General features: G+C 39.2%; 1 protein-coding gene across 2 annotated transcripts in view; it reads right to left on the bottom strand.

Moving 5' to 3' along the window:
- The window catches only part of LOC127435058 (dedicator of cytokinesis protein 4-like), a 149,984-nt gene that overhangs the window by 82,019 nt on the left and 44,492 nt on the right, over positions 1-23,473 (bottom strand). For both annotated transcript variants that reach the window (XM_051688204.1, XM_051688205.1), the window contains exons 2-8: positions 13,672-13,755; positions 11,652-11,692; positions 11,328-11,383; positions 10,539-10,635; positions 10,149-10,297; positions 8,987-9,071; positions 4,187-4,338 (exon numbers count right to left, since the gene is read on the bottom strand). In XM_051688204.1, the coding sequence (XP_051544164.1) occupies positions 4,187-4,338; positions 8,987-9,071; positions 10,149-10,297; positions 10,539-10,635; positions 11,328-11,383; positions 11,652-11,692; positions 13,672-13,755 (664 nt within the window). The remainder of the gene's footprint in view (positions 1-4,186; positions 4,339-8,986; positions 9,072-10,148; positions 10,298-10,538; positions 10,636-11,327; positions 11,384-11,651; positions 11,693-13,671; positions 13,756-23,473) is intronic.

Genomic DNA, 23,473 nt, shown 5'->3' with positions numbered 1-23,473 from the left:
TGCCATTCTACTGGATGTGTTATTATTCAGGTAATTTGCTATAAATATTATGACTTTACCTTACTTACTCAGCAATATTCTCTTCTAACTGTTGCTCCACCATAACAGTAGTTGACTCACCGTAAAGCGAACAGTTCACACTAATATCCGCTATCGCGCCCCTTGAGTCAACGTTGAGAAAGCAGTGAGTACTTGCGTTGTGTTATAAATTGCAGTCTGACACATTGCCTGCGAATAGCATGCTTTATCCTTAAAAGATAAAAACTGAATTTGAAGGTTAATCCAGGTGTACAGTACACAACAAAGGGGTATGTTGTATCAAGACTCAATTTTAAAAGTTGTAGCATGTCCCAATACTGGAGTACTGACTTAGTACTAGTGGTAGACCGATATATCGGCCAGGCCGATTAATCAGCCAATATTTGGCCAATTTGAGATTATCGGCATCGGCTGATAAACGTGTTCACTTGGCTGACTAACTGAAGTGTTAACATTCCCTTGTGTCAGTTCCAAAATCTACCAATGAATTCAATCAAAAGATACCAAACACTTTCTATTTTCAAGGTTTCGAGGAAATATTGCATAAAATAAGTGTTTTTGTAGGACAATTTGGTTAATATAAATACACACGGTATGGGTTAAAGTGCCCATGTACCTCCATCATTAATGTAGGGAACATAAATGTAATTTTAAATTGTATTATATTTATCGGCATTTATATCGGCCATCTTGCTCTCTAGATATCGGTATTAGCCATTGAAAAACCCATATCGGTCTACCACTACTTAATGCGTACTCAAAAGTATGTTTTTTTTTATATTTATATTCTCCAAGACAACAGCAAAGACCGAAAAAATAACTTTCCAATCAATGAATAGAGGGAGAACACTGAGACAATGTGAGCAAACACAACTGAGCAGCTGTTCAAGTTTGTAATTAACCATTAGATGAGATAAACAGGTACACAAACACACAAACACAAACAAAACTGTCTGAATCCTCTCGAGGCCTCCAACTGCAGGTGTGTTTCCCTGGTGAAAACAATTTATTTGTTCATCTGTCTGGTAGCAGACAGAAACAAACACATGAGGAAACACATGTAATGAGGTAATGATTGAAGTTCCTGATGCCGGATACAAATAGGAAGCTTTTTCATAAGAGGAAGCCTTTAAATAGTGGAACTCCTCTATAAAAGTTGAAGAAAACTGTAATGAGATGTGTAATGAGTGAGAGCTTGCGACTAATGTACAGCACCGGCCGTTCCTCCCCCTCCACCACCTGCAAGAGCACAGCCCCCAGCCCCCTGTCTGAAGCGTCCGTCAGTAAAAAGAAAGGGAGAGAGAAATCGGGTGAATTTAAAAACAGTCACCACAAAGTGCAGCTTTCATCTGCATAAATGCCTGTTGGACCGGATCTGGTGCTCCATTTTTAGTGAGACCCGTCAGCGGGCTCGTGGTGGCCAATTTGGGCCAAGCCTTCTATAGTAGCCAGCCTGGTTGAACCAAACATTGGTGTATAGCGGTCTGATTGCAGCCAGTATCCACCAAGGCTTGATGTGTACTCCCCTTGACACTCACCGGTATTCTGTACACACCGTCGCGATCGGGGGCAGCCTGCGGAGTGTCGGGGTCCCGGACCAATTTTCCCAGCTCCATCACAGGGCATTGGTCAAAGAAATGCCCGGGTTCCCCACAACTCTAGCAGGCCAGCCCAGGCGTTACATCTGCACCTGTGACAGCGGGTTCAGCCACCTGAGGGGGAAGAGCGAACAGACATAGAGGGCACCAGAGGCAGGGAAAACCCCCGCGAAAGGGGAATCGGCTTCGGCAGGACATTCCTGCACCTCCGGGGAACCGGGGTAGGCTGGAAAAAGGGGCAGAGCGAGAGAGAGAGTGAGAGGGGAGAGAGGGGGGGAAGAGAGGGTGAGGGGAGAGAGAGTGGGAGGGCTCTTCTGCCTTCTGATATGCCGACATATGGTTCTCAGCCAGCTGGACGGCCTCCTCAAGCGATGCCGGGTTCTCCAGCGATGCCGGGCGGTGGCACTGGACCCACTCCGCCATTCCTTTCAGCAGACGACGGATAAGCTGCTTCAGCACCACTAGATCAATGATTCCCTCTACGTTGCGGTTCTCAGCCAGCAGCCACTTCCGACAGGCATCACGGAGCTGTTGAGTAAAGGCAAACGGGCGGCCACGCACGTCCAGCTTCATCGAGCGGAACCGTTGTAGGTAATGTTCGGGGCTGTGGCCGACACACTGCAGGATGGTCTTCTTCAGATCAGCATACACCAGGATACTCGCCGCCAGTAGTTGTTGCACCATGAGCTAGGCTTCCCTGGACAACTGTGGAATGAGTCTGGCCACCCACTGGGCATGTGGCCACCTCCAGATCTCGGCCGTTCATTCAAATAGATCCAAGAATGCCACTGGATCATCTTCTGCCCCTATTCTCATGAGGCGACAGGAAGCATGGGGGCAGCTGTGTCCGGGATTACGGCTGGAGCTTTCTCCCGGTGCAGTAAGCTCCTGATCACATGCCAGTCCTCTGCTTAAGCTTAGAGTACCTCCTGCAACCGATGATCCTGATCCTTGCGAAGCTCAAACAGGGCCTGAAGTTGGGAATGATGCATGATGGCGAGGGACTGGATGACGTCCACCAATGGTGAGGTCTCCATGCCGGCGTATACTTCTTCCAAAAACCCAGGTTTCGGCACCAGTGTAATGAATCTCTTTCACTCTTAGGAGGAAGCAGAGGATGGGGAATTTCAAACTCAAAATGGTTAATATATTTACACTCAAAAAACGCGCTTTTCAGTGGAACAGTTTTGTAACACACAAACAGCTCTGAAGCTTGGTTCTCTCTCCTTGTCTCTGGCGTGGTCCCTCTTTTTTTTTTTTTAATCGCTCTCCCCAGTGCTTACTGCAATCAATTTCGTTTTATTATTAGTCACATACATAACCACACACAGTACGACATGTAGTGAAATTCTTGGTACGACCCCCCCCCCCCCATGATAAAAAAAAAATACCCTTACCGCTTTCTCTCCGGATGAATGCTCGACCATGCCCACGGCGCCACAAAATGTAAATACTTGAGATAGTTGGTCTTTGCAGCCTATATCCTTGAGCATTAACATACCACAGCTCACGTCAACATTACAATCCTTTCCTTTCCAAAGTATTACATTATAAGCTTGTAAGCTTGAAAAACAAATATAATTAACATTCCAAACTTGCAAAAAGTATTTGCAGATCCCTAAAAATGTTTTTTTTTTTTTTTTTTTTTTTTTTACATGTGTAAACCGTTTTATACCCAACTGACAAAAGTGAGCGGTGACTGGACATCGTTTTCAAGCTTGAGAGGTGATTGGTTCACCTGAGTGCTTGATGACTGTTTGGAGACTCAATTGGGTGAATATTAATTGGTTAGATGACTGAGAAAACAATGGTGTGTTCGACTTGTATCAGTGGATGTCGGTAAGAAATTTTGTCCAACTTTAGACGGTGCCACCGCTGTGACGTATGCCATGAAAATACAGCGAGAGCGAATACAAAACCAGCCACCTGGCTCAGCTTGATCAGCACTCTGGACATAATGTTTCAAAATAAAAGTCCCACATTGAATGAACTAATTGAAATTAATAAGAACATGAATTAGAGTAAAAATAAAATATTTTACAACTTTATTTTAGGATATGGTGAAATTAACTTTATATTAATATGCTTATAACAAAAAAATACAAATAATTATAGATACATTTTGAAATCTGCTACATAGCTAATGGTATAACTGTACAAATTATAAGCAGTTTATATGCAATTTGGAACAAAAGACAACTACGTTTGCTATATCTTTGAAAGATGCTCCTTGTTTATTCCAATAAATTTCAGTTTATTTGGGTGGTGAGGGTTTCAATGTTCTGTGCGCTCTGATGACACCATCATAGGATTATCATATTGCATATCGCATTTTCCAACAACTTCTCGCATATCACATTTTTTCTTTATATCGTGCAGCCCTACATACTACTCTTACTACTTCTGCCATATCAGTTTAAAAGAGTAGTATTGTAGTATGCCATTACCAATGTGTTTATTCTGACACCTTCTGTTCCGCTAATCTCTCACAAATCCATGTTCTTATAACCCGAGTAACCTGAGTGAGCGATGATTGATCAGATGCTCACCTGAGTGGTTTGCTTTCTCGACTATCATAGATGAAGAAAAAGACCTCCAGTTCTTCGCCCAGGTTTGAGCTCATCAGACTCTTCAAATGGACAAACAGGTGATGTGTGCTGACAGGAGTAGGAGTTTCTTTCTTCCGATGCCGATTCTCCATCTATCCACACAAACACATATGCACATCATTATTTGTGGCACATGTAGGTCATTTCTCCATGAGTCCTTCTGATCTTAATGGGCAAATATAATTTATGACTCTAGCTTGATTCTCCAGTCACATCACATAAGTATGCAAACATCAAATAAAATCACTATCAGTATTATCTCTCTCTCTCTCTCATTTGCATACAAAGCATAAAAGTCTATAGATATTTGTGAAAGAAATGCGTTGAATATTCCACCTAATTCCAGAGGCACAGTGTTCACAGCATGGTTCCTTTACAGCCGGCCAAATCTTATTTGTTTCAGTTAATATGCTCCTTTCTTTGCAATGAGACAAGAGAGCAGAATGTCAATGCACACACAAACACACATGTAAACCGATCTGCATGCATTGCACATGCTTACATCGCTGTTGATTAACAAACACTGTTTTGCTGATTCTTGGACCTTGGGAGTGTTGCCAATTGGATGCAGTAAAGAGCCGCATAAATATCTCTGTATGAGGACAACAAGGTGTGAACAGCCTTGATAGAAATATAAAAAGGCCAACGGAGCGGCACATATGTTCCTGCCTGCTCGCTGTGTGATGCTGCTTTCGTGTGTGTTAACAGAAGGAAGGGGAGAAAAAATGACTAGAGAAAAATCGTTCATCCCTGACAAGACGTTACATTACCAAAGCTCACATATGTAACAAAGTTTTATGGAGAATGAATAGGCTAAAAAGATAAAGCACTGGAATTTCAATAAATCCTTTATTCCTTCTTTGGCACAGAAGGTTCTAGACACCTTAAACCTCTTAGTTTCACCTCAAAACCTTCAAACAAAGGTCACCTGTGCCCTGATCAACGGTAACCCCTTGGTTACCTCGCTCCGACAAGCTTTGCAGAAATTCCCATTAGAATAAATGGGAGATTGTCGTGAACTGAACGGTTTTTGGCAAAATATTCTCAGAATTGATAGTAATCTTACGTGGGCTGGAATGAAGAGTGACATTTAAATGCGTATTTATCTAATGTATTTTATCAAATAAATTACTCAATTACACAGTAATTTGACTGAAAACTGTGGAGACTGTGGATCTGAATTGAGGCAAATGATTATCACAGTCACTTGAGAAAAGTTTCATTTGATAGCTATTAGTGCAAGTTAACAGAACTGCTCATAATGTCTCATAACACATTCACTATAATGCTGTGAAGTCTTTATTTACTATCGCCTTTACTAAGACCTGAATAAAAACATAAATGAATTAACATGAAGTTATTATCTTTAATTCATCTTGGAGCAAAAGGTGTCTTTGCTGATGTTTTTACATGTTCATTTGGGAATGAGGGCTGGCACAGTTTAATCCATAGCATGCTCTTCTCGAGATTTATTTAAAGATTTTTAAATAAATCTTTTTTAAAGAAAAAACACAGCATGTATTAGAGATCGACTGATATGGGTTTTTTAATGCCCGATGCCCATATCCAGGGAGCAGGGTGGCCGGTAGGCCAATACAATATTGATATATCACATAATTTAATATAATAAATAAAATAAAAAAATAACATTGCTAAAAAAAAATTAATAAACTTTTATTTACAAACAAATCGGCCAAATGGGAAAATGTATCGGCCGATGCTGATAATAAAAAATTCAGAAGATCGTCCAATTTATCGGCCTCGCGATACATCGGTCGACCACTAGCGTGTATCCTCTCGAGATACCTCATGTCACTATTACAAGTAGCCCAGCAAGGTTTTTTTTTTTGGATAATTACTTATATAAAATTCTGCTTAAAACTACTCACACACATTACTCCTGTAGACTCTAAAAGCAAACGCTTGTTAGGGAAATGGCGGATGGCAACAGTTGCTAAGATAGAACTGGTCAGAAACGCTTTTAATGCAGGGTTTAGCGAATGGTCAATTGTCACAATCAGTGTGTGAATGCCCGATTTCAACCAATACAAAACTTTGAGAAAGAAAAACCTCAAGAATGATTGAAATATATCACAATATGGTGCTGAAAAGGGAGGCACACTGATGAGCCAAAACATTTTAATCACCTGCCCAATATGCTGTTGGTCCTCTGCGTGCCATCAGAACAGCGGCGACTCGCTGAGGAATGGACTCTACAAGACCCGTGAAGGTGTCATGTGGTATCTGGCACCAAGACATTAGCAGCAGATTCATGAAGTCCTGTAAGTTGCGAGGTGGAGCTGCCGTAATTCAGACTTGTTGGTCCAGCACATCCCACAGATGCTCAGTCGGATTGAGATGTTCCTCAAACCATTCCAGAACAATGTGTGCAGTGTGGCAGGGCACATTATCGTGCAGAAAGAGGCCACTGCCATCAGGGAATACCACTGCCACGAAAGGGTGTACCTGGTCTGCAATGACTTTTAGGTAGGTGGTACGTGTCAAATTGACATCCACATGAATTGACGGACCCAGAACTATGCCCAGAGCATCACACTCTCTCCAACGGCTTTTCGTCTTCCCACAGCGCATCCTGGTGCCATCACTTCCCCAGGTAAACGGCGCACACGTACATGGCCGTCCATGCGATGTAAAAGAAAACGGGACTCATTGGACCAGGTGACCTTCTTCCACTGCTCCAAGGTCATAAGCCTTCCCGTTTGATGCTCTGACCCAGACGTCTGGCCATAACAATTTGGCCCTTGTCAAATCACTCAGGTCTTTACTTCTGCCCATTTTTCCTTCATTCAACACGTTGACTACGAGAACTGCTTGTTCGCTTACTGACATGTGGCCTTGTTAGGAGATGATCAACGTTGTTTGCTTCACCTGTTCACAATTTTTAATGAATACCCCCCGCTACCCTAAAAATAATTGTCCAAAAGATAAACAAAATATAAATGCTTAACAAAAACGACACTATTTTTGATCATTAAAAATGTTTGATTTAAGTAGCATTCATTACAATAACACAGCGCCTTGTCTTTCTCTCATCACATTCATTCAGTTTGCCTTATCACCCTCTCTGGGTTTATTTTTGCGGTAATGAATGCGCATTATCCCTTAAAAATTGTTTTGTTTGTTTAAAAAAGAAATCTTGAATTTAACATGCTTCAAGCAATAATCAGACACTGAAAAATCTGTATGTAAGATAGAAAAAAATGGATAAGGGCCGTTCAGACTGAAGGCATTCTGGAGCTAAAAAAGCTATGAATAAAACAGAACGAAGTGTCTTGAGATGTGTTTTCAAATGTTAAAGTTTGTTGAACTTAACACTGCTTATAAAAAACAAGCTGCTTGATTGAAAAAAAAAAAAAAAAAAGCAAGATGCGACACCATGGTCAAAAACGTCTGCCTAACAATTTAGTACTTGTATACTGGCACAAAGACAATGCTGTTTAACTTAATAAAAAATAACCCTGATATTATTTGCATCCAATATGATTAAAATCAGACTAATACCAATAATTACCAAATACTAATATTGGCTGATACTGAAATAGTCACCAATATACTGTGCATACCTAGTTCTTGGCAAAGTTATTCCAATCTTGAAACCCCACTTTCTGTTTACCACACACAAACACACACTTATGGTGCTGTCTGGCTCCTCAGCACTAGTTCAATTTTGTGTGGTAAGTCTGTGTGACCTGATTCACTCCCACACTATTCATCACTCCACACTGGGTATGTCACAGGTAATGAGCTCAGTCTAAACACACACACACACACACACACACACACACACACACACACACACACACACTAGAAACTCCATCCTGTTGTGCTTACTTATCTATCAAAGCTAAATTAGATGCATCATAGCATAAAATAACCCAAATACATCAACTGTTGACAGGAACTTCCTTTTTCCCCTTAACAATCATTCATTATAAACACCACTTAAAATTAAAAGTAATTATTTTTCTAGGGTTCTTTAATTAAACGTACCATTGTTTTATTAAAGTGATTTCGTTTTATTTAACAACTGGCTCGTACAGATCGTACTACACTGGTCATGCTGTATGTTTGTTGTTGCATCCAATCAATTCCCAACCTACTCTAAGGATCTTCTAATAAATCGGTCATAACTTGTAGAAGCAGTGGAGGTGTTACTACTCAAGTTTCATCTTCATATTTATCTCTTTTTTTTGGTGTAGCCAAATAGCAGGTTGCAAACACGCCTTATGTTTCATCTCACAGTCAGCTGATACCAAAGCCGTATGTGCCAGCCACATAAACCACAGACAGGGTGCGGTAATGGAGTCTGTCTGGCAGCGGAGGTTTATTACATTACTTTACACAGAACCGAGGTCACGTTTAGCCGAAGTAATGCTCCAGTGTGCTTCACACAAGCTCAATCACATCATAGCAGAGACTCCCTGCTGTCAACATACCCTCCAGCCGGCAACAAAACTTCCACATCCATGACGACAGTAATTTTCTGCACCGAATCTTGTCAGTGCTTTTCGGAATTACTGTCAATCTCTACCCAGGGGCCTGTTACGCAAGCTGATAGGAGCATTTGAGGCTTTCGTGGCGAGCTTCTTGCGTTTAACAGAACATAATTTAGTGGCTAAATCGTAGACGGAGAACAATTTTTCTTAGAAGACCAACCTTGATTAAGGAAAAAATGTGTTTGTTGTGGTGATACAGCAACATAGGTGGAGTAAAACGTACCAATCGGTAGAGCTCTGTAACGCTGATTTCGTCCGGGTCGACCATGCTGAATTCTCTCCGGGGTACCAGGTCCAAACACAGCTGTCTGTGGAGACAAAGAAACACACAAACATTTCAGAACTGTGGTCAATGCATTTAACTTGCTGGGTTTTCATCCAGTAATTTTTTTGTGAATTCTGAATTTGCACTTAAAAACTGAATGGAAACTAGGGCTGGGTATTGATACATATTTCCTGTTTCGATTCTATTTCAATTTAAAAGCTCTTGATTCGATTCCAATTTCGATTAGATTTCAATTCATATGGATATGTTTCAGTCATAATGTTCCTTTTGCTTACATATGAAAGACATTCTCTCCCAGCTAATGCTGTTAATTATACTGGGGACCTTCTAACTAGGAACATTATGAAAAAAATAAATTTTACTAATTATATTGCATATAATATATTTAGTCAAATGTTCATTGTTTAATTGCATAATTTGTACTATTTAAATTGATTTACGGCAATGTCTCTTTAAGAAAAATGGCATTTCTGTAAAAAGTGTCTGTAAATGAGCGCATGTAAACAAGAAAGACTCGAATGGCTTTATCTCATGGTGAGTGGAATCTATCCCTTCACTTGCCAGTTGCCAAATATATACATTTTTAGTAGCATAGCGCAAAATTTGGTTGCAAATGCGAGTGATTTCCTCTCATTGCAGAGGGATGCGGATAGAGTAAAAGACCAATCTTGGGATTTGAGAATCGTGATCAAGATCATTCAAATGAAGATCGCAACTAATCGAAAAATCTATATTTTCACCCATCCCTAATAGAAATGCTTGAAAATCTGAAAAATGCACATAAAAAAATGAGTGTACTAAGCTGAGGTTAATTTTCTGGAGTTTCACTCAAGTCAAAAAGCGCATTAAGGTGATTCACAGTTCTTTTTCAGAAAAAAACATAACAATTATGTGTTTTGACCGCTTGAATGCACATAATGAAATTAGAAACACACAATGGGGGGTTGGGTGCTTAATTGTCAAAATAATGTCACAATGTCATTTCCTGTATGTAAAATATAATCTCTTATTTCTTTCATTTGATTTTGTGCTGACCCAGGAAATGTTTTTTACATAACTCCTAGTTAGGACATTGCTAACAAGAGAATGTGGTACTAACTCATTGCCCCAGTCCAGTCGTGCTGTGATGTGCTGTTTGACGTCCCTCATGCGGTCATGAGTCAGGTGACCAACCAGAACCTGCCGTCTCAGATCCAAAATCTCATTCATGACGTGCCACAGTCTGTGAAACAGATCGCCTTCATTTTTCTACAGAGTAAATGAAAAGTACATTGAAATGTTAAAGTTACAGATTTAATGATGAAGTATGGGCACACAGCTGAAATATAATGAGCTGCTTTAAAAATAATTGGAAGAGATCCGTTCTCCCTCAACAGCTGATGAAATACAAATAATATATTCCATCCAACCGTGCCTATGCACCCAGAGTTCACGTTCAGCCAGCGTTTGGCTGTGGGCGGACTGCTTTGTTTGCACAAATAACATTTACCACAAAGAGCTGCTTCCACATGGCACCCCAGTCCCTCAGTGTGGATGTCATCTCGGTAATGACAGAGTCTTCGGTCGGCACCACCATCTCAAACTGCCTGTGGGTCACATATGGGCGTTACACAGGGAAACAGATATGAGATGCACCTTATTTGATTCTGCAGTTGCTGTACTGTTCTGTTTGACATTGTTATTTTCATTTAGCATTATGCTATGGTAGCTGTAGGGGTGGTAACAGTGGCGAACAGATGTTAAAGAAATGTGCATGTTTGCACTTTGGTTAACTTAACTCCAGTTTAAAGCTTCCATGAGGGTAGATTTACTTAAAGGGGTAGTTCACCCAAAAGTAAAAACATTTGCATTAACTCTCAAATCTTGTTCATGCTTCCACAAGTTAAAACCTCGCTGTTTCAAGTATGTATTGTCAATGTAGCAAAGTTACATGCGGAAGGGTGAGCAAGATTTGAGATTTTAATTTCTTACAAAAATCTATAGCAATAGATTGGAAGACTTGGAATATGGCACAAATGTTGTATGTCCCTACATCTATTGTACTATAATGTCATTTTTGGAGCTTGACAACCCTAATTCTGAAACAGTTTCATTGGTTGGAACAGCCTGGATATTCTGCTAGAATGCCAATTCCTGTTGATGAGATGTATTACAAGCAAAGTAGATGATGATAAAATTTGCATTTTTGGGTGAACTATCCCTTAACTGAAACAACACTGTGAAAAACCTTCGTCCAGTCGAAGGGTCTGAAAATTTAGGGGAATTCCCTTCAACTCACCCTTTATTCTTGATATGAGCATTTTTTAGATGGATGTAACTGCAAGGAAAAATCCCCTAAAAAAAAAAGAGGAAACAGGGTATGTAAATTTGGTAAAAATAAATAAAAAATATCTTAGAAAGCACAATTTTCAATCAAACAAACTAAAATAGTGTGCATAATTCTAAGAATAATAATTCAAGGGGAACAGGCAGATAGAGAGAGAAATAAAGAAAAAGGGCAAGCTTTGATCTGACTGTGAGTTTCGCTTGCCTGTGTTGCTGTGATATTTCAGAAACTGAAAATAGCACAGACTCGTTAAAAGACAAAAAGACTGTCGCTTACCTTGGCATTTGGGTTCTTCAGGACGAATCCTCTGTACCAGCCTGAAACGCAAAACATTTCTGTGACTTTCATCCCTAATATCAGCCTAATGTCTCTCTCAGCTGAGCCATTTTCAGTAGAAAAGCACTTTTCTTGGAAAAAATTTGACATTATCTGACAAAAACAAATGGAAATGTTGGATATGTTCTCCTAAAAATCTTAAGAAACACTGTGTTGCATGTTTGTAAGTCTTAATATGTAGTTAAGGTCAGTACTAGTGATCAACTGATAAGGGTGTCCAATGGCCAATTACACCAATATTACCATTGATAAGGTTTTCAGTTGATTTTGGAAATGACACAATGAGAAACTAATCGATGAAACAACATCTGCTGATGCCAGTAATCTCAAAACAACCATTGGCTGATTCATCAGCCGATACATCGGTTTTACTCCTCTCAGTACATTTGAGAGAATTACTTGAAAGGAAAACATATCAAGACATTAACCAATCAGAATCATGTATTCCAGTTACGGCTGGCTTGCAAATGCACAAATGTTTGAAAGTAAGATATTCTGTTTCCCTCAACCGTGGCAAGTTCATGCGGTTTTCCACCACTTTACTTTAAAAACCACAAACCAAACAAAGCAGGTCTAAAGTTCTCCAGCACTGATGTTCTCCTGCAACAGCTAACAGCCCACCAATATCGGTGAAGTCATCTTTTCCACATCTCAATAAAGCTACAATGTTCAATCAAAATGATCTTCAATAAATAATTTTCAAAACAGTTAGTTAATGCTTTGATTAAAAGAATGAGTGTACAAAGGTCCTGGCAATGAGTCAAGAAACACGGTTTCAAGGTGTGAAAGACGGGGGCCTGTATCAGCTCCTCACTTACAGTAAATAGTGTAATTACAGCACTTAAGGTTCACAGAAACATAAAGCCCAGACAGTGAGGAACTTTTCATTCTGTAATTTTATAAAGACTCCACATTCCACAAGATTTGTGTTCTCCTTCTCAACATTTCTGAGTCCTTTCCAGATAAAAACCAGCTCTCAAACTCACAAAACAGGATGTGTGCTCACCAAGATAATAGAGGAGCGTGTCTTCAAAGGGTGGAAACAGGAAATGAAGGAACGTCTGAATTGAGCGCAGGTCACAAAAAAGACCAGCACACAGTTTCAGATCCTCCCACTTGCTACATAATACTCAAAATACTCTGAAAGCAACAAGAGGTTGCACAGTCCAATAAAATGAAAACCCTACTTAAAAGACTAGCTTAGACCAATGTTTCCATGCTGGTTTATGCTGGTCTAGCTGGTAAGCCAACATTGCCATGATGTGCAACATCAAAACTGGAGGCTAGCTGATGAAGATGGTCGATCAGCATCTTTCTGGTAAAGCTGGTTGACCAACCATTGCATAAACCAGAACACCAGCATCCCATGCTTGTAAACACCATCTAAACCACAACTTTGCTCAAAAAAATCAGCCTAAACCAGATAAGCTGGTTCAGCTGGTGACCAGGGGACAGATAAAAAAAAAAATTAAGAAAGTTCTTAAGATAAATTATAAGACATTTGTAAAAAGTTAACTAATGTTAACTACTTAAGATAAAAACATATTAAATTTTTTTAGAAGACTTAGAATTTTCTTTTTCATAAGTTAAAAAAATACGACGAAAACAGTAGTTAAGAAGAAAGTTATTATTCGAAATGTTTTGTAAATCAAGCCACAGCTTAAATGACCATTTAAAATCATGACTGGTCACCAGAGTAGGGTATGATTTGGCCACTTTTATGCTGGTTTTTGCTGGTCACCCATCATAACTAGAAAAGTATATAATAAAAATACATAATCTTTACCTAGTTTAAACAGTTTATAAAAGCTCAGCAAACCTAATCTACAACAAATTAAGACCCTCTTGGAATTTAAGATGGTCCAAACTAGAGTAAAAACCTAAAGATGGGGGTTTTGCTATTGGAATGAATAGAAAACAATTGTTTCATGGACAGTGGTTGGCATTGGCATTCATTTACCTTCACATTTCTCCAGGATCTGCACCGTATCACCGATCTCCAGAGGCAAGCCGTGCTGAATCATCCCCCGGAAACTGGCCAGAACTGCAACACAAAAACATCCAAAGTATCCATCATGTTTCTGTCATCGCTCATTCCATTAATCCCTGTTTAAAAAAGGACAACATTTCAAAGCGTGGTTTGAGGAATTCAATCAAGCAATCGCAGGAAAACATCATTTTTTTTGTGTACCGCCCACTGTGAGCAAAAAAATGGCAGATTGAGCTAATGTTTAGTGTCATAGGAATGTTTAATGAAAGTTAAAAAAGTGACATGAAGTCTGGGCCTCTGTTGCTAAAGCGCTCGCCTAAAAGGCTCAGCTGAGGAGACTTGCCATAATGATGGTACTTTAATAAAAATGCTCCATTTGATACCTGCTCTCTGAGCTGAGTTAAGTGAAGAGAAAAAGAAAGAAAACTAGATATGCACATTTTCTGAAAAAAAAAACGTGAGTGGTGTTTGCTCGTGCAAAAGCTGCTAGGGTGTTCTGAGTGGTTGCCAGGATGCTGCTTTGTAATTGCTATGGTGTTCTAAGTGGTTGCTAGATTTAAATGATAAAACAATAGATATATTGTTTAAAATTAAGGCAAAAAGTATCTGGACACTTTCTCTTTGTCAAACTTTAGTGGAACATGTCCATAGTTGCAACCAGTTGGTTAAAAAGTAATTGCAAAAATGGCTCAGAAGTCTTTATGATATTCTAGTCAATAGATATGGCTCGGGTCCCTCCTCTAATGCAAGTCTATGGATTTTTTACCGTTTAACCGTTTTTACCTTCCAATTTCAATTCCAATTCTACCATTTTTTTTATCTAAATAAATTTTTCCTGTGTAATAAAAATGGCTCCGTTTATCTGAGCAGTACAAGACTTTGTGACTTTTCCTCCACTAGCCATCTGAACACACAAACAATTTGGACTTGATTCAGTACGTCTAAGTAGTCATAAAAAAAAAAAGCGACACCTTTGCTGTTCGCAGTAAAACTTGACCGAGCATAGGAAATAGATGGGAAAGAAGGGGTGAGACTTTACAATATATGCAGTGTGCATAACATTGTACACAACACAAAACGCTCCCTTGACAGGTCTCATATCCATTCTAATGATGTCATCACAGCTCGCTCCGCTCGGATGGGATTATGGAATTGGTGTGTTAAATCAGGTTATGTTACCTGCCTGAAAACACAATGCAGAGATGATATTCACTAACCCAGACTGATTTTTGGGGGGATTTCACAGTTTTGTGGGGCATAGGCCAATCTATGATACCTACACAGAAGCACAAATTTAAAACAATGATATACACTATAGTCCTCCAAAAGCACTCAAAAACACATCCGATCAAAATCTCTCCCTCCAAAAAAGCCTGAAGTTTTATGGACTGGCTGCATAACAAAGTAGGTCCAATTAATTAATTATAAAAGCTGGTTTTCGGCAGCAGCACACTAGCCTAAATTATTCAGCTTGGTAGTTGAATCCATGACAGTGCTCAAATCTTTCCCCGGTAACCGTACACCAGCTGTTGTTGGTCTGCTAACAAGGCTGGAGCTTTGCCAAAGATGTTAGCACTTGAAAAGTGTTCAATGAATGGAGAATCTTTTTTTTTTTCATTAGCCTACCTGAGGACAAAGGAATATAGAGTGAGAAAAAAAAGACAGATAAAGGGAGAAAGGAAAAATGCACTTTAGGGTGAGAAATAAAATGCTTAATACTGTAGAATTAACAACTGTAATACTGTAATGCTAATTTTATATTTACAACATTAAAACCACCTGCCTAATATCGTGTAGGTACCCCTCGTGCTGCCAAAACATGATCCTGTAAGTTACGAGGTGGGGCCTCCATGGATCGGGCTTTTTGGTCCAGCACATCCCATTGATGCTCAATCGGATTGAGATCTGGGGAACTTGGAGGCCAAGTCAACACCTTGAACTCTTTGTCATGTTTCTCAAACCATTCCTGAACAATTTTTGCAGTGTGGCAGGGCGCATTATCCTGCTGAAGGTGATGTATGTGGTCTGCAACAATCTTTAGGTAGGTTGTACGTGTCAAAGTAACATCCACATGAATGCCAGGACCCAAGTTTTCCCAGCAGAACTTTGCCCAGAGCATCACACTGCCTCCGCCGGCTTGCCTTCCTCCCAAAGTGCAACCTGCTGCCATCTCTTCCCCAGGGAAACGGCGCACACGCACCCGGCTGGACATGATCTAAAAGAAAATGTGATTCATCAGACCAGGTCAACTTCTTCCATTGCTCCATGGTCCAGTTCTGATGCTCACGTACCTATTGTAGGCACTTTCGGCGGTGGACAGGGGTCAGCATGGGCACTCTGACTGGACTGCGGCTACGCATCCCCATACGCAGCAAGCTGCAATGCACTGTGTGTTCTGACACCTTTCTATCATGGCAAGCATTAAGTTTTTCAGCAATTTGTGCTACAGTAGCTCTTCTGTGGGATTGGATCAGACAGGCTATCCTCTGCTCCCACCGCGCCTCAATGAGCCTTGGGCGCCCATCACCCTGTCACAGGTTCACCGGTTGTCCTTCCTTGGACTACTTCTGGTAGGTGCTAACCACTGCATACCAGGAACACCCCACAAGACCTGCCATTTTGGAGATGCTCTAGCCCAGTCGTCTAGCCATCACTATTTGGCCCTTGTCAAAGTCGCTCAGATCCTTACGCTTGCCCATTTTTCCAGCTTCCAACACATAAAATTCAAGAACTGACTGTTCACTTGCTGCCTAATATATCCCACCCCTTGACAAGTGCCATTGTAACAAGATAATAAATGTTATTCACTTCACCTGCCAGTGGTTTTAATGTTGTGGCTGATCAGTGTATTTTAGAGGGCCAGATTCCCAGACGTGGTTAACCCTAGAGCTTAACAAAATTGCAATCTCATCAGTAATTCTGCACTGAAAATCCTTTTTATGACTAGACATAAGACGTGTTTGGGACACGGTCCCATAGTCTCCGAAATCATCTGTAATCATGTGTAAATCACCTGTAAACAATATACAAAATCAAAAGAATCTCTCTTCCGCGTTTACACACTACACTGTAAAAAATCTAAAGTAGAGAAAACTTATTAAGGCAACCAGCTTCAGGACTTTACATTTTCTCAACTCAAGGGTAAATAAGTTGTATCAGTTTAACAATTTAAGTTTGTCTGTGCTTTCAGTTAACTAAATAAATTAAGTACACTCAGAACAGTGATTTCTACATGTTTACTCAAGCTCAACAAGCTTACCTTTTTAAGTTTGGAGCAAGAAATTATTTGTTAAGCAGCTTTTAATTTCCACTAAACTTCATGTGTCAGCCCCACCAAAATACTGTTTAGTTAAGCTGACTTAAATAGCAGTGTTGGTACTCACCACTGAAATTTTCGTAAAAGTTCAATTAATTTGAAAACTGATGGTGACTTCAAATAAAACACAACTTTTTGCAGCAAGACATCCTTAAAACACAAAAACAAGAAGCATCTACTGTATTAATTCAAAACAATAAGTTACATGTACTCATATGTTGTTATGCTTTGACCAAAGACACATAAATAAATTTAAGTGCAAGAGATTATGAGTATTGCCTCCACACAAATTGCTTCTCCAATTGGCATGCTCAGTGGCAGATGCAACAATATAAATTTTGCAAATCTTTTGACCCATGAATTTTCAGGACCTTACAATGACTGCTGGAGAATATTCTTAATAATCAAAATCACACATTTTAAATGGCCTAATAATTCCTGATTTTCCATGTCTGTGGGAGCCCTGGCCTTAACTGACTTACTACAGTAAACATGAAGTTTTCACTGCACAGACGTTCACAAAGCTTCTACAGAAAATCCACTAAATAGACAATCCTATGCAGTATATTTACTGCACAATAGTGCATTGTTGTCAGCTACACTGCGCGCCCAATTATTAGGCAAATTGTATTCCTCAGGATTAATTTTATTGTTGAACAAACACAATGCGCTCAGTCAATCCAAAATGTTATTGAACCTCAAACCTGAATGTTTAACATAGAAAAATGAGTTGCGTCTTTCCCAGGGGAATGTATGTGTGCACAATTATTAGGCAACTAAATTACAAAAATAATTTCTCCCTACTCAACTGTTTATTCTCAATTTTTAGAGTAGGTACAACAAATAAAGTAACACAAAATGACAATTAAATAAAATTTTTGGCCTTTCAAAAAATATTCAGTGACCAATATAGCCACCCTTTTCAATAACTGCCATGAGCCTTCCATCCATGGAGTCTGTCAGTGTCTTGATTTGTTCACGATCAACTTTTGCTGAAGCAGCAACCACAGCCTCACAAATGCTGTTCAATGAGGTGTATTGTCTTCCCTCATTGTAAATCTAACATTTGAGAAGGGCCCACAAGTTCTCAGTAGGATTTAAGTCAGGTGAGGAAGGGAGCCAAGTCATTATTTGGGTATCTTTGAGGCCCTTGCTGGCTAGCCAAGCAGTGGAGTACTTGGATGCATGTGATGGAGCATTGTCCTGCATAAAGATAACGGCCTTCTTGAATGCTGAGGACTTCTTGCTGTACCACTGCTTGAAGAAAGTACTTTCCAGAAACTGGCAGTAGGTTTGAGAGTTGAATTTCAGCCATCTTCAACTCGAAAAGGTCCAACTATCTCATCCTTAATGATAGCAGCCCATACCAGTACCCCTCTTCCACCTTGCTGTCACCTGACTCGAAGTGGTGCCCTGTGTCCATTAGTGATCCAGCCACAGGCCAATCCATCTGGTCCATCAAGAGTTACTCTCATTTCATCTGTCCATAAAACCTTTGAAAAATCTGTCTTCATGCATTTCTTTGCCCATCTTGACGCTTCAACTTGTGAATATATTCAATGGTGGTCGTGTTTCAGCCTTCTTGACCTTGGCCATGTCTCTGAGCACTTGGCACCTTGTACTTCTGGACACTCCAGGTAGGTTGCAGTTCTGGAATATGGTAGCATTGGAGGATAATGGGTTCCTGGTAGCTTCACGTTTAATTCTTCTCAAGTCTTTTCCAGTTAATTTGCGCCTTTTCTTCTCCATGCGTTTTTTGCGCCCCAGTTGACCATTCGCAAAAAAACATTTGATTGTCTGGTGGTCACGCATCAATAGTTTAGCTATTTCAAGAGTGTTGCATCCGTCTGAAAGGCATTTACAATATTTGACTTTTCAGTGTCAGTTAAATCTCTTTTTTGGCCCATTTTACCTGAGGTAATGAAGCTGCCTAATAATTATGCACACCTTGATATAAGGTGTTAGTCACTTTCACCACACCCTCCCTCATTACACAAATACATACCACCTGAAAATGGTTGAATCCAATAAGCATTCAAGTTTATATGGTTTGGAGTTGAAAAATATGCATGGAAATAATAAGATCAGAATACTCACTTGCCTAATAATTGGGCACGCAGTGTATTAAGGTCAATACAGCAATCCAACATTCTGACCAAAATGTCACTAATCAATATTTACATAACATAAATAAATTACATTACATAAGAAAATATTCCTTGTCAAAGTATCAAGCCAAACTAGAAGTGATTGCACACTAGTAGCAATGATAAGCAGATGGAAATATTCTGTCACAATTGGCTTCCTCAGTGATCAGACTGAGAATGCTCAAAAGCCTGCAAGTTCTACCTTCAAGACAAAACTTGACACTGTATGTTCTTGCTGTTTAAAATTTTAAGTTGATCACACTGAAAGGCATAAATTTGAACTTTTATTGTTTTGTTTTTTTATGTAATCTCAACTTTTTCTACATGTGATAGTTCATTTAGCTTTTAAAATAGAGTTTGCCTGACAAAATGGAAGCTGGATTTTTTTACAGTGTACTATTCATGACGAACTGTATTTTTCAGTGGTTAAACTACACTGAAGATGAAAACTGAAGATTATTTTTTTTAAAGCTTCTCAGAGTTTGCATTTATTTAAACAAGTAAAAATATCGATACAGGGATCTTAAGTACTGTTACAATATTGTGAGAAAAAGTATTGTGATATATAGATATATGATTGTATTGACAAAGCCCTAAATTACGCACACATATGAGCACATGGAAAATCAAAGTATACTTTGGGCTTCAGGCTGTTCAGACCAAACGCGATCTTGTGCTCATAAAGCTAGATGTTCTTTTTTTTACCTGACACAGCCTCTTTAAAAAAAACAGCAGTCAAAGACATTCATCTGCAATGTTGTTCAGTTGTGAACATGCACCAGACGAATGTCATTGACCGTTGGGCATTTTTTAGATAGCGTGTCAGGTTAAAAAGAAAAAACGCTTCGTGTAAACGGCATAAGGCAGCATCTTAACCTAAACAGAGCTTCATAAGTGACTGTTTTGAGATGCTCTAGATTGGCAACAACTCTGATAATGGCCACTTGTGGAACACGCAACACTCAACAAACAAATCATTAGCATGTTGCTAAGCTAACTACTCAATACCATAATTAGCAAAGACAATACAGCATATTCACCAGTGTTTCCTGCAACGCTATTCAGCAGCGGCGCTGCTTGATGTGAAAATGCAGTAACTACAAAATCCACATAAAAATAATTTGATGGATGGATGGACAGGATGTAATGCCATGTCAACACCAAAGGTTATTTTCATGGCAAAAACAGAGTAGTTTAAAGCGTAATTACAAAAAACAACAAACTATCAAAGCACTGTAAAAAGATAATAAAAGAGATGTAAGGCACGAGGTGAAGACTACTTCTCTCAGCGACACCGAACGTACAACAGGGGAAACAGAAGCACACATCCTGCAAAACACTGTATCCAGCCATTGCCGCAAACGGTACCATCAGCTAATATTGGCGGGTATGGTGCTTTACAATTCAGCTCCAGTATTTCGCGAACAGCCACAGCGTGATTTTGGGGAGCTGAGTTGGAGGGAGAGCGAGATATTTGATGAGCGGGAAGAGGTTGCCTGTGGTACATTAACAAAAGCCACATAGTCACTGCTAGAGACACCACCAGGCTTCTTTATGGGCACTAAAAACCTATGCATTGCCCAAAAATATCTCTGACTCTCTGGTTTGCAGCAGCCGCTTCTTGAGCGTGTCGTTGCTTTCGGCCAATGACAAAAATAGAAAAATACTACAAATTTCTAGTGCTATTTTGTGATTGGTTGGGGCGGTCTACAGCCCACCCTCAATGTTTGCAACACATAGCCCACCACAAAATGGCTTTTAACCAAAGCACAATGTTTGTCAAACATTTGATTGGGTGGGCAAGACTCACGTTTGGGTGGGCTCAGCCCACCCCTGCCTACATCCGGCCACGTTTACAGTGCTCCAAATTCACTTTCATTGTTTACTACAAGTTCCTATATAAATCTTAAACAACCCTGACACAAGGTTTTTGTGGACAGAAGAGGAGGTTGAGATCATCTCGACAATTTAACCAGATCTCATTAGCTGTGCTGCGTACAAGTTTATAAACTTTATAGAGAAATATTATTTGGGCATTATAATAATAATATTAATACAGTTATTATTAGTTATTATACAGTTGTAGGCCTAATATAATTCTGTTATTTCTTAAAGGAGTAATAATAACCATTATTATTATTACTATTATTATCAGGGCATGAAATTCGGCGTGGATGCGGGTATTGCGCACAAATTTAATCAATCCTGCACGTTCCACGTTCATAATGTGAGGAATTTCCACACAGTTTTATTAATTTAAAATGAATAAAGTAGCTGAGAACTGTAATCTTGTCTTTGTATCAAACTATAATTCCACAATCTGCACGAATAAATCATCTCTTCCTCGTCTCTTTCTCGCTCTTTCCCTTGTACAGCTTTCAGCTGCTCATTAAATGCTTGAGTTCTGTGTGAGCCTGTGCAGTGATGATGCTTTTTACCACATTGTGCAGTCTACAGAATTAAGATGTTACAGATCTATAAACCTGTTAATTCGACACGTGAATGGTGTTGTACCGCGTCTCTGTAAGCGAACGATGCATTAAAACTATCACTCTTGTTTATAATCAGCAAAGCTGTCAACATTGAATGTTAGATTCAGTCACCATTCACTTTTATTTTATGGAAAGTTTACATTTTAAAATTTAACATTTTTGGTTGAACTGCCTTTTAACTACATGTTAAAGTATTTGTGTAAGGTATCTGCCAAGAACAACAACATAAATGCAAGTCAACACATTACTGCATTACGTCTTGATGGGAAACAAGTGACTGAAGAAAAAGGCCATAATGTAGACTGTATACTTAAAACAATCATTCAATCTGAATAAATCTAGAGGTAAGCGTTGAGAAAAGTAGCCCCCTGTGATATTTAAGTGCGAAATTTCAGATGTTTTAGTATTACAAATTGTATTCACCAAGAAAGTGGCAAAGAGAAAGTGTTTAAACCTCTGCAGGCCGACACGCTCTCGCCATCACATAATCCCACTGCACTGACACAGACCTGAGACAGCAAGCCTTATCCCTTCATCTTCATTCAGGTCTGCAGAGGGAGTGATGCTACATTTGAGTAGTCTAAGCTCCTTATAGGGTGCAGAGGAGCTCAGGATGATGGGGTTTACCCTTACGGCTCAAGATCTGGCCAAGTGACATTTGTATCGCCTCAGTGCTTCCAGGTTTGTGAGCCATCGAGGAAACACAGAGAGCTCAGAGCTGTTTTGTGTGCTATATGTGGACTGATTCAGATGTCTTGGTGTCTGAAAAAAGGTTAAAAGTACTGGAACAAAGATTTGAAACTGTGATGACCAATTTTAGAAGACTTTAAAAAAAGAAGAGAGGAAATTATTGTGTTCAATGTTGTTACATAACTACACTGTATTTGCATATACTGGTATTAAAACAGCCATTCCTCTCTAGCGGCCATTAATAAAACTATTAGTCAACCACTAGGATAAAAGTCCTGTTTATTAAACATAACTCTGCAATTTCCGACAATCAACATGTAGTCAACTCAAACCGGTTCAAATGGCTTGCCTAATGTGCTTTTAGCCTTACTTAATGCATGTTCATTGATCAGATTTGTGATCCGACAATGAATCTGACAGCTATTTAACCTCTAGATGCATTCATTATTCATTACTACATTAATATGCAAATGTATGGTGGGTTCTAGGCTGTCCAAGACCATTTTGCCAAAAACAAGAATGAATAAACACAATATTTAGGTCTACACATTTCCAGCCTCCTGTAGCAGAGGGTAAATAAATTATGCAAAGACTGGGAATATTTTGTTTGTTGGGAGGATCAAGAAGTTTAAGAACAATTAGGCACTGGTGTATTAAGTATTTAGTACAAGCATAACCATTTTCGTACAAAACAGGCTATACTGCATGTAAATGCCTGCGATATGAGCAGCCAATTCAATTTTGCATCCTCAAAGGCTTGAAAAGTACAGTAGGGTCCAAAAGTCCACATCGAAAATCCAGGATTCAAAATCTAATTTAAACCTGGAAATAAAAAAAGTTTTCGCATTTAAAAGAAAAAGAAACTTTATGATGTAAAATTTAATATATTTAATATTAACTAATATTTATATAAATATTGATATTATATTCATATATTAATCTTATTAAAAACATTTAATTATTATGCATATTTAATATTTATTCTGCACTAGTTTTAGGTCAAGAAGTTAATCTGCGACACTGACCACGTTAAGTAACTTTTAATTAAAGACATTTAATAAATTTGAAAAATTTAAAATAGAAGCATTTTTAAAAATGGTCTTACAGTTTTGGAACCCTCTGTATCT

Source organism: Myxocyprinus asiaticus, chromosome 45 (genome assembly GCF_019703515.2).
Source record: "Myxocyprinus asiaticus isolate MX2 ecotype Aquarium Trade chromosome 45, UBuf_Myxa_2, whole genome shotgun sequence".
Taxonomy (NCBI): Eukaryota; Metazoa; Chordata; class Actinopteri; order Cypriniformes; family Catostomidae; genus Myxocyprinus; species Myxocyprinus asiaticus.
The sequence above is the reverse complement of the archived record's forward strand: the minus strand, read 5'-3'. Positions and strand labels throughout refer to the sequence as shown.